The sequence below is a fragment of the Borostomias antarcticus genome (assembly GCF_949987555.1).
Source record: "Borostomias antarcticus genome assembly, chromosome: 4".
NCBI classification, from domain to species: domain Eukaryota; kingdom Metazoa; phylum Chordata; class Actinopteri; order Stomiiformes; family Stomiidae; genus Borostomias; species Borostomias antarcticus.
This window is the reverse complement of record NC_140237.1, coordinates 27,909,546-27,921,603: the sequence shown is the minus strand read 5'-3', so window position 1 is coordinate 27,921,603 and position 12,058 is coordinate 27,909,546. Positions and strand designations below refer to the sequence as shown.

Sequence of the window (12,058 nt, the reverse complement as noted above, 5' to 3'; positions counted from 1 at the left end):
TCGGGCCAGAGAGCCGCTAAGGTGACATCCACTGTTCACTGACGCCGTTTGGCGGGCAATTAATTACCGGGACAACAGTGGTGCATATTAACCCCGTCACTGCTAAGACGTTCGCCTGGAAAGGATTGATGAGCTATTGGGTCGGGGGGTGAGTTTATTTCATCGAAGGAAAAGCTGTTCGTTAGTTTACCTGACACACCGCCGGGCCCCGGATGCGTGATGCGTGCATGGGCTGGTCCCAGGGGCCATCTCTCTCACCCTGGCTCGGCCCCTGCGTCTCTCTCACCCTGGCTCGGCCCCTGCGTCTCTCTCACCCTGGCTCGGCCCCTGCGTCTCTGTCACTGGCTCGGCCCCTGCGTCTCTCTCACTGGCTCGGCCCCTGCGTCTCTCTCACCCTGGCTTGGCCCCTGCGTCTCTCTCACCGGTGGGGCCCTGCGTCTCTCTCACCCTGGCTCGGCCCCTGCTTCTCTCTCACTGGCTCGGCCCCTGCGTCTCTCTCACTGGCTTGGCCCCTGCGTCTCTCTCACCCTGGCTTGGCCCCTGCGTCTCTCTTACCGGTGGGGCCCTTTGTCTCTCTCACCGGTGGGCCCCTGCGTCTCTCTCACCCTGGCTAGGCCCCTGCGTCTCTCTCACCGGTGGGGCCCTGCGTCTCTCTCACCCTGGCTCGGCCCCTGCGTCTCTCTCACCCTGACTCGGCCCCTGCGTCTCTCTCACTGGTGGGGCCTCTGCGTCTCTCTCACCGGCGGGGCCCCTTGTCTCTCTCACCGGTGGGGCCCCGTGTCTCTCTCACCGGTGGGTCCCCGTGTCTCTCTCACCGGCGGGGCCCCGTGTCTCTCACACTGGCTCGGCCCCTGCGTCTCTCTCACGGGTGGGGCCCCGTGTCTCTCTCACGGTTGGGGTCCTGCTGGAGCCCCCGTGTTAACCCTGCCTTCCCTCTCTCTCTCTGCTGATCTACCACTAGGCAGTGAGAGCTAGTCAAACACACACACACACACACACACACACATAAACGCACACGCACACACACATGCAAACACATGCACACACACGCACACACACACACACACTGCCGACCGGAGCTATCATGCCTTCTACCTCTCTCTGTTTTTCTCCTTTGGTACAGTCCCCCCCTCCCTCCCTCCCTCTCTCTCTCTTCCTCCTTCTTCACCCTCTCCCTCCCTTCCTCCCTCCCTCCAGACTCCAGTGTTTCATCCTCTCCCTCCCTCTCTCTCTCTCTCTTCACAAGCTGTCCTTCATGCCGGCTGCCGTCCGTTGGTTCACCTGCCGTGTTCTGGCCGAGCGGAGCGGGAATCAGAGGGCATGCTGGGAGAACGGGCTGATCACAGCCGCTTTCATATTCAGCAGCAGCTCAAACCTCAGGGCTCGTACGCCGCTCACATGCCAGCCTTTCTGTTGGCTAAATGTGCCACTTGTTCGCAGCATAAGACAAGTCACATGTCGCGACGCGGAGCTGTTATTGGGCTCCGAGGGGTCAGCTGTTCGGGGTATTTTTTCTCTTTCTGGTACTTAGATGAGGGTCGCGCCGATAAGGTGGAAATCCACTGGGTTAATAGAAGTCTGTCCATGTGGACACACAGACATTTTTTTGTTTGTGCAGACTACTTCTCAGGCCCTCCAGACTAACATTCTGCGTGTGTGCGTGTGTGTGGTGTGTGTGTATGTGTGTGTGTGGTGTGTGTGTGTGCGCGCCTGCTTGCGTGCATCCGATCCTCCTAGGCAAGAAGAGCTCCATCCTGCAGCACAAGGTCCAGCACGACCTCAGCTCCGGCGTGCTCAACTACCAGGAGAACGAGATCATCCAGCAGATCGTCCAGCACGACCGCGACATGGCCACCTGCGCCCACCTCCTCCAGAACGCCCCGCCCCCGGCGCCACCCTCCCCCACCCCCGTCATCTGGGCGCCGCTCATCCAGGCGCCGCTCCAGGCGGCGGCCGCCACCACCTCGGTCGCCATCGCCTTGACCCACCACCCCCACCTCCCCGCCGCGCTCTTCCGCCCGCCGCCGGTCTCCCTCCTGGGCGTGAAGGACCCGCCGCCGCCCGCCAGGCTGAAGAAGTTCCACCACGCGGCGGCGGAGGCGGCGGCGTCCTCGACCTCCGCGGGTGGCTCGCCCGCCGGCTCGCCCGCCAAGCTGCGCTCCGAGGCGGACACGTCGATGCTGGCCTCCTTCAGGGCCCATCACATGACCTCGGGCGCGGGGCTGGCGAGCTTTGGCTCCGGCCAGCGGCACGCCTCTGTCGGAGGAGGGGCCCGTCCCGGGTATAGCGGGGCCTCCTCTGCCGGGGCCTCCGCCTTCCCCTTTGGACCCACCCTCTCCTCCTCCTCCTCCCCCCCCGGCTCCCCCTCCCTCAGCACGGCCCAGCTCCACGCCCAGCCCCCGCCGTGCGGGACCCCGCCCCTCTACAACCTCTTCCAGCCGCAGGGGGTCCCAGGGGGCGGAGCCGGGGCCGGGGGGTGGTCCTTGGGAGGAGGGGCGGTAGGAGGGGCGTCTGAGGGGGTGACCGGAGGAGGAGGAGGAGATGGGGCGACAGATTGGGCGACCGAGGGCTACTCAGGGGCGACGGGTGGGCATGTGGGAGGGGCCGATGCCGGGGTGGTGGGCGGGGCGATCAGCGGGCACATAGCGGGGGCTGCCGGCGGGCCGGTGGGAGGGGCTCCTGGCGGGCCGGTGGGTGGAGGAGCTATGGGCAGAGCTATGGGAGGGGCTGGCGGCGGGGATGTAGGAGGGGCTGCAGGTGGAGCGGCGGGGGCAGGGGGGGGGCTGGGGGCGTGTGGCTCCGGCAGTCCCCTGGCCGGCCATCTGCTCCACAGCCAGCCGCCCCCCAAGCCCCTCCTAATCGCCCCCCTGCAGCAGTTCGCCGGTGGGGGCAGGACTCCCAGCGGCCTCAACCTCTTCCACTCCCCACCTTCTGGCTCGCCGTCCCCTAACCGCAGCCCGCTCCCCCTGGCCTCCCAGTCCTCCCAGCCTGCCGAAGGCTCTCCGTCTTCCATGGCCCGGTTCAGCCTGCTAGGCCTCCAGTCCGGCCTCCCGTCCCAGCTGTCCCTGGAGCGGTCAGCCCTGGCCTCGCTGGCCCAGTACGGCTCGGCCGGCGCCTCGCCCTGCTACACCCCGCTGGGCCCCAGCCCCACTGTCCAGAGCCCCGTGGCCGCCAGAACTTTCCACTACAGCGACCCCGGCAGCGCCTCGGGCTCCCACAGCTCCCTGATCCTGACCTCCCTGACCTCCCACCTCCCCGCCTCCCATCTCCCCGGCCAGCCTGCGGCCGGGGGCACGGACCCCCCGCTGGGTCGCTTCTCAGAGGACATGAGGCTGCTCTCCAGCTCGCACCCGTCCCTGCTCCAGGAGGCGGCGCCGACCGCCCTCCCCGCCGGACGCTCCTCCCCGCCTTGCCCCCTCTCCGCCACGGAGCCCGGCTACGTACCCTCCCCCTTCTCCTCGCCCACGCTGGCGCCCAGGCCCTGCGGCTCGCCGGCCGGGCGCGTGACTCCGCCCGTCCACCGCGTGTCCCCCGGGCACCCGGGGCTCCGCCCGGGGCACACTCAGCCCCCCATCCCCTCCCCGGCGCTGCCCCCCAGGAGAGGATCGGGGAACAACCAGCCGTCCGAACTCGAACCCGTCCGCTCCAAACTCCCCTCCAATTTGTGAGGTTTGGCCACGCCCTCCCGCGGTACACATCCCCGGACTGAAAAAAACGCAAACAAACAAAGTAAACAAACAATTTTCCCTCGGTGATCCGATTTGATCTGATTTTTCTGTCGCCACTGTTAACCCCACCCTCATTTTCTAGATCAGAATATTACTGTGATTTAATGAAAAAAAAAAAAATGTCACCGGGTCGCTTAGAGCTTTAGTATCTTTTTATTCGTTTCTTGTTTGTACTCCGCTCATTGATCATACATTGTGTAAACAATGGGATATTCGTGTTTAGTTCTATTGTGTTGACAATGAAGAGATGGGAGGGTGTGAAATGCTTTTCTTAGGAGCCGAAGGTCATTTCTTTTTTTTCTTACTATGCCAAATGAATCTGGATGGTGTTTTGGTGAGCCAACGGTCGTACTCTGGGGACACAATAGTATTTTTCTCTACAGGAACCTATGCACTATCACCAACAGGCATAGAAGCTTTTTTGTGTGTTTCAAAAACAAACAAAAAAAAAAATCCCCCCAAAAAATCTGAATCGACCTTTTTAGCGGCAAAAAAAATCTGAAGCGAAGCAGACGTGGTTCTACCTACAGGGCTGCCCAGCAGGGTCACATATTGCTGATCCTGAAGCGTATCTTACTGGATTGTACTGGTCTTTCCTCTGTACAGACTTTTGCAGAACCTTCTGGGTGGAGAGGAGATGTTAGGAAACCAAAAAGACCGTTCCTCTGGAGTCATCAAGCCGCCTCCTCATCCTCGGTGTCGCTGGAGTTTTATACCACTGTATTGTAGTAATATCTGGGTGGAATGGGGGGTGTTGGGCTACGGTTCCCCCCATGTCAATAGAGACATCATAATGTATTAGTCTGGCTTAACACTGCAGAGTCCTCAACCCTGTCCCTAACAAACTCACTTTGTCTTCCAAGCTCATCCACCAGTGTTTTTTAGGATGCGAAGGACAAGCTGGGCCCTGCAATTTGTTGCATGTGGGAGTTGACAGTGTGTGTGTGTGCGCGCGCGTGCATGTGTGAAGGACAGTGTGTGTGTGCGCGCGCGTGCATGTGTGAAGGACAGTGTGTGTGTGTGCGCGCGCGTGCATGTGTGAAGGACAGTGTGTGATGTCATAACGCAAGGAGAAAAAAAAAATCTTGCGTGTGGGAGTTGACAGTGTGTGTGTGCGCACGCGTGCATGTGTGAAGGACAGTGTGTGTGTGTGTGCGCGCGCGTGCATGTGTGAAGGACAGTGTGTGTGTGTGTGCGCGCACGTGCATGTGTGAAGGACAGTGTGTGACGTCATAACGCAAGGAGAAAAAAAAAATCTTTCCTGAGCGGCCAAGAGGAGCATTGCCTTTTCACGTGAAAAAAACAACAACAAAACCTTCCGGACTTCCATAATCACAGCCTGTGTGCAGACCTACCTGTGTGACACTCCCCAAACCAACACCGGTAGACGGCACACACAGGCACCACTGTTCACACACTCCAGAATCAGACGACGCAGCAAACACACAGGGATCACCAGGGTGGACAAAAGCTAGGATATCCATGACGGTTTATAATTGTGAAAGAGTTGCTTTGGAAGGGGGAACGCCTCTCCATACAGTGTGCTTGGCTCCTCATACAGTAGCTGCTACAGTATAGTCAACATGCAGACATTCTCTCTCCCGTGGAATGCCAGTGTTGAGTTGCACATGTTGAATGTTTGCACATTATCTTTGTTGCTGCAAGTTTGGGGTTGTGCACTGTTGAGGAGACTGCGGAAAAGCAATTCAGGTGAAAAACTAGTATTTAATTATGAGTTCTGACCGCTGATACTCAGAAGAGCTCTGTGGTGGTCTAGGAAAGCTGTATGTGTGTAGCAGGAGGAGGAACATAAAATAGCCCTGACCACGACGGCTGCCATTACTGCACGCTGGATTGTAAGGTCATATGACATTCCAGCCACGTGTGTGTGTGTGTGTGTGTGTGTGTGTGTGTGTGTATCTGGTGTGTTCGTGCGTTATCTGTGTGAAACCGTGCATGTTTTTCCGCCCTGTACACTCGAAGAGGGCAAAGGTCATCTTGGGAGGAGAGAGAGGAGGAGATGAGAAGAATAGAGGAGAGGAGGAGAAGAGAAAAGAGGGAGAGGAGAGGAAGGGAGGAGAAGAGAAGAGAAGAGAAGAGAGGAGAGGAGAGGAGAGGAGAGGAGAGGAGAGGAGAGGAGAGGAGAGGAGAGGAGAGGAGAGGAGAGGAGAGGAGGAGAAGGGGAGAGGGAGAGGAGAAGAGAGACAGCTGGGTCCCCCGGCATGGCCACCATACACGCCACTCAACCAATCAGCGTCCTGATTTAGACCAGACACAGCGCTGACCTCTGACCCTTGCAGGCCAGTCGGGGCACTGCAGCGGAGGTGTGCCGGGTGCTCACGCTCCCCGCTCATTATAGCCTCACCTTCCCGTAACAAGGCCCTAGCAATGCGCACACACACACACACACACACACACACACACACACACGGACACACATTACAGTCATTTAGCAGACGCTTTTATCCAAAGCGACTAACAATAATTGCATTTAACATAGGAAGAGCCAATGTACTACTACTTGCCAGAACTCACAAGTGCATCTTCTCTCTAAAACAAGTGACTAAGAGCATAATCTAGTGCTGAAGGCAAAGTGCAAGAATAGCAATCTAAAGTAGAGTGCAATATAATATAATACAATAAAATACAATAAGTGCTTAGGCGGGAGGATTGTTGTAGTACTTCTTGAAGAGATGAGTTTTGAGCCTGTGACGAAAGATGGGCAGTGACTCTGCTGTCCTGACGTCAGTGGGCAGCTCATTCCACCACTGCGGGGCCAGGACAGAGAAGAGCCATGACCGTGTCAGTCGCCCTGAGGTAGCAGAGCGTAGCGGTCAGGAGGGGGTGTAGGGTTTGACCATGGCCTGGAGGTAGGAGGGGGCTGTTCCTTTCATTGCCCTGTAGTTTAGCGCCAGAGTTTTAAACTGGATGCGAGCTGCTACAGGGAGCCAGTGTAGGGAACGGAGGAGGGAAGTTGTGTGGGAGAATTTGGGGTGGTTGAACACCAGGCGAGCAGCAGCTTTCTGGACAAGTTCCAGAGGTTTAATGGCTGACGCCGGCACCCCAGCGAGGAGGGAGTTGCAGTAGTCCAGGCTGGAGATGACCAGGTCAGGACCACTCCGAGATGTCAGCCAAGCACCCAGCTATGCGTGTCTCCACTTGTGTATCAGAAGGGGGAAATGACACGACCAGTTGGGTGTCATCGGCATAGCAGTGATAGGAGAAGCCATGTGAGCGAATGACAGAGCCCATAGATGTAGTGTAGAGGGAAAACAGGAGAGGACCCAGGACAGACACTTGTGGAACCCCCATAGTCAGACTACGTGGTTCCAACATGAACCCTCTCCATGTCACCTGGTAGGAGCGGCCCGTCAGGTAGGATGCAAACAGGGAGTGTGCAGAGCCAGCGATGCCTTTCTCCTCGAGGGTGGAGAGGAGGATCTGGTGGTCTACCGTATCAAATGCTGCTGACAGGTCTAGGACTATCAGGACAGAGAGAGAGTTCGCTCTCGCGGCATGGAGTGACTCCGTCACTGCAAGGAGGGCGGTTTCTGTCGAGTGGCCAGCCTTGAACCCGGACTGGTAGGGGATCTAGGAGGTCGTTCTGGTGGAGGTACGAAGACAGTTGGTTAAAGATGTACGTTCAAGTGCTATCTTGACAGACAGACAGACAGACAGACAGACAGACAGTCAGACAGACAGTCAGAGAGACAGACACTCCTCACATGGAACACGCATGGTCACATCAACGGAGGCGTCCCCATTACTGTGGTCAACACATGTCTCTTGTGGGTAATCATGTTGGGGTGACTGCTGTAAATTGAACAGAATTATGGAAGCATGATGGATGTTCATAACAGCCACAGACGTGCTTAGTGAATGACAGAGAATACAGTAGCGTTCCTTGTCACCTTGACTTTTACATATATTTCTTAAACCTGAATTTCCAAACATAGTTGTAAACCGCAACGTCACTCTGTGGCTGAAACAAACAAATGCTAGACTGTGTAGCAGTGAAGCCGAGTGGCCGCTTAGTATCAAGGCACCAGCCGTGCTTAGCGTTGTCTGTTAAACAATGCTAACAGGGTGCTGATGCTCTGTATCTGTTTGTCTCTCTCTCTCTATCCCTCTCTCTCCCTCGGTCTGCTATTGTTGTTTAACACCTTGTCTGCGTCTGGCAGCCAGCGATCTAAAAGCTCTGAAATATTTATTCCCCATCGTGTCTGTCTGACACGAAGCACCTGCCTCCCTGCCAGCGTCTATCTCCCACACCTCCGAGAGAGAGAGAGGGAAGAAGAGAGGGAGAGGGAGGGAGGGGGGGGGAGAGAGGGACGGATGAAGGGAGAGAGGGAATATGGGAGGGGGTGAAGGAAGGAGGGGAGAGAGGGAGGGAGGGATGAAGGTAGAGAGGGATGAAAGGGAGAGGAAACAGAGTGTACCCTCAGTGAAACGACAGGGCGTAAACACAGGAAGAGTGTTCCAGCAGAGGATTGATGTCTTGTTTGTTACGACCCTATGGTGCAGAGTAGCCAAATGTACCTGGGACCCCAGAAGCAGAGACGGAGAACCGAACAGGTTTCAAAAGTTTAATGAAACAATAAAACTTAGCTGGCCTAATGTGTGTGTGTGTGTGTGCGTTGTCAAAAGGTCCGTCCGAGGGGATCCGGGGTTGGGAAGCACGGGGGGTCCAGGGGTAGAACAAGAGGAAGGTTGGGAGGAGCGGAGGAGTAGGAGCTTGGGAGGGGAGTTGGGAGGAGCGGAGGAGTAGGAGCTTGGGAGGGGGGTTGGGAGGAGCGGAGGAGTAGGAGCTTGGGAGGGGGGTTGGGAGGAGCGGAGGAGTAGGAGCTTGGGAGGGGGGTTGGGAGGAGCGGAGGAGTAGGAGCTTGGGAGGGGGGTTGAGAGGAGCGGAGAAGTAGGAGCTTGGGAGGGGAGTTGGGAGGAGTGGAGGAGTAGGAGCTTGGGAGGGGGGTTGGGAGGAGCGGAGGAGTAGGAGCTTGGGAGGGGAGTTGGGAGGAGCGGAGGAGTAGGAGCTTGGGAGGGGAGTTCGGTGGAGGGCGCGGGGGTAGCTGGGAGACACTGGTCTTACACGGGAGGGAGCCTAGGAGGAATGGAGGAGAAGACAGGGTTAGGAAATTCAAAAAGGTGAGCAAACAATTCTCTAGGAGGCTCTACAGCAGACTACCACTGACCAACAGTTGTCAACGTTCAAGCGCCCGACGTCTGTCTTCCGCAGCCTTAAGTAGAGCTGAGCCCAGGTGGTGATTGGCTTCAGCTGGCCTGATAGAAACTGTCCACACCTGCTGCGGAAGGAGACGCCTGGCCCAACCTCAAGGGTGACGTGCTGAGTGGCACTGGGAACGTGACTGAGACTGGCTCGAGCGTGGGGGCACAACAGCCCACAACAGCCAGCCAGTTAGCTAGCGCCACTCAAACAGGGCTAATAGACTACCGTGCCTAGCCCACACATCAGAAAGGGGCAGAGGGGGGGGTGTCTAACCCCCCCCTTAAAATCTCTGCCCTTACTAAGTGGCGGAGTGGGAGAATGTGACTAGTTTGGAGGTGCGGTTTGAGTACCAGGCCCTAAGACAGGGGGGTGGATGTGAGGGGACACTGATGTATGAGGGAGTGATGGAGGGGGGACAGAAGTGTGTGTGTGTGTGTGCGCATCTGGGTGGGTCAGTGTTGCTTTAGTAGCTGTGCGCTGAATGTGGTCGTGCGTGTGTGTGTGGTCCTGTCTGTGTGTGTATGTCTCTGTGTGCCTGACTGTGTGTACGTGTGTGTGTGTGCGCGTGTGCGTGTGTGTGGCAGGGTCGATGACGGGGGGGTGGGCTGCGTCTGAAAGGGGAGGAAGTGGGAGGAGTAGGTAGCGGGTCAGCCCTCACAGACAGACAGGCAGGCAGACAGACAGACAGACAGACAGACAGACAGACAGACAGGCAGACAGGCAGACAGACAGACAGACAGACAGACAGACACGGGACAGTGATGGATTAGGGGGGCGGGACCCGAGACCCCAGAGCCACCTGACTGTGATGGGAGATAAAGAGCTGTTGGGAGTATCAGCGTAGCCTGTCACTGTCACTCTGGGGAATTTCTGAATCTGCATGACTCCCTCTCTCAGCTCAACGGCCACACACACACACACACACATGCACACACACACTTGTCTGGACTCCACTTAACTAGTGCAGCGCCCGTTCAAAACGTGCGCGTTCAGAACGGGACTAATGCCGCGTTCCAGATAGGATTTTGAGCCCGTAAATTACGACTTCAAGTCACGACTCACGACTTCATAGCGTTCCAGGCAAACTGTCTGAATGCGTGGCATTCTGGATAAATGTAAACAAGCCGATATGGTAAAAGCTTGAGATTTGGCACATTGTCAGAGCTGGCAAGCTAAACATTGTATGCCTAATTTCGCTATGCTAAGAAATCGTACGTTACATTTTATTTATTGACATCGACTTTTCGCCGTTTGCATGGTCACGTTCAGGTTTACCTTAATGTTAGCTAGCACTAGCTATCTCTTGTCAACATATTTGGGCATCATTACATACACATAGCAGATTGTAGTGCATAATCGTTTGTATTATTTTGATTACAACGTACAAATTTACTTTACGTTGCGCTAAAGTTATCTTTGTCGCCATACCCATGGGGGCTGCCATCTTGCTTAAAGGGCTGTGTGACGTCAGAGAGCGCAACTGGGAGTACATCGATCTGGTACGAGTTCACGGGTGGGAAGTTAAGGGTTTGACTGCCATTCCAGTGCATTTTTACGTGTAGAAGGTCAGAAAAATACGAGTTACGGGTTGCCTGGAACGCGCCATAATGCCAACAGTCCCCGGCACAGCGCCCTCTGGCTGCGCTTCCTTGGGTCCTAGTGCTTGTTGGACGCGTACCTGTTCAGAAACAGACAGAGTTGAGGAGGAGATATAATAGTTCTAACCTTTCAGAATGCTTACTTCCAGCTTCGAGATTGTCTCTCTCTTGAAGTTTGCAAGGAATTCAACTGGGAATGTGAACTGAGGCGATGACAGCTTGTGTCGTCAGAGAGAACTGACTTACACACGACAGTGACTCACTCAGAGTGGAGAACAGAGCAGCGGTTTCTGTGACGTTCTCCAGTTCTCGTCTCTCGTGTCATGCGAACGCTGTCTGAGATCCCTCAGAGAAGCAGTCAGGGTTAAGGTTAGGGTTAAAGGGTACCGTCGTGTAGGAAGGTCAAATGAAGGACAGTTATCTATGGCTGCTGCGAGAGCTCAGTCCAAAAATGCAAAAACACCCATCGCTCAGTAATCATTCCTTCATTCAGGAACACTCCTGCCTAGCTGTGAGTGAGGGCTGTGGTTGGATAATAGATGATTGAATGATTGAAACGCTGATTGCTAAGCTGGCTGTCAGCTGATTACAGCTGAGGCGCCTGACCTGTGTCCTGTATGAAATTACGCGAGGCGTCAAATACCAAAAAAACAACAATCCTTAGTTCCAACAATCCTTAGTTTGAAATTAAGACAAAACAAGTTTAGAATGTTTGCTAAATGAAGTTTGTCCTGCTCCCTCCCTCCATAGCTGCGTGTCATGGCGGTCACCTCTGGCCAGGTAACTGCAGGTCGCTAGCTACAGCATAGCGTGCTCCAGCTAATCACTGGCCAGAGAACCCGAGAGCAATATGGACCAATCAGATTCTCTGCCATTGCAGTGTTTGATGGAATGCTGACCTGGGAGTCTTGAAGATGCCCCCCCCCCCCCACCACACACACACCCCCCCCCCCCCAACCCATTTCCTGTCTAGGCCAGTGTGTGTGACACAACACTGTCTGATTCCGCCTGGGCCTCAGATTGGATCCCAATTCCAGCACCTAATCTGCACCTCACTCTCATCCCTTTGTGGATCTGTGGCTGTTGGCTGAATCACCGGTGTGTGTTGTAATGAAATCAACTGAGGTGATTGAGGATTAGATGCAATAGCCCAGAACTGAACCTGCAATTTCAACAGCTGGGGAGGGAGAGGGAGAGAGATGAAGAGAGAGAGGGGGAGAGAGAGTGAGGGAGAGAGAGAGGGGGAGACAGAGAGGAAGAGGGGAAGAGAAGGCAAGAGACAGAGGGAGAGTGGGAGAGAGAGGCATAGAGAAAGAGAGGGAGAGAGAGAGGGGGGAGAGAGAGGGAGAGAGAGACATAGAGAAAGAGAGGGGTCATTCTAACCTTCTGCAAATGAAAAGGCTTCCATGCACATGGAGGCATCTGAAGCTGGGTGTACACACAGCAACAACAGCAACACAAATATGATGGTATACCAGGATGTGGGATCACTTTTACTCTCTCCAGTC

General features: G+C 55.9%; 1 protein-coding gene across 1 annotated transcript in view; it reads left to right on the top strand.

The window, feature by feature from the left end:
• Window positions 1–3,668, top strand: part of hcn4 (hyperpolarization activated cyclic nucleotide-gated potassium channel 4) — a gene marked incomplete at both ends in the record, with an annotated part of 88,643 nt that extends 84,975 nt beyond the window's left edge. The window contains one exon of the mRNA XM_084437416.1: window positions 1,738–3,668. Within this exon, the coding sequence (XP_084293542.1) occupies window positions 1,738–3,668 (1,931 nt within the window). The remainder of the gene's footprint in view (window positions 1–1,737) is intronic.
• Between the last annotated feature and the right edge of the window lie 8,390 nt (window positions 3,669–12,058).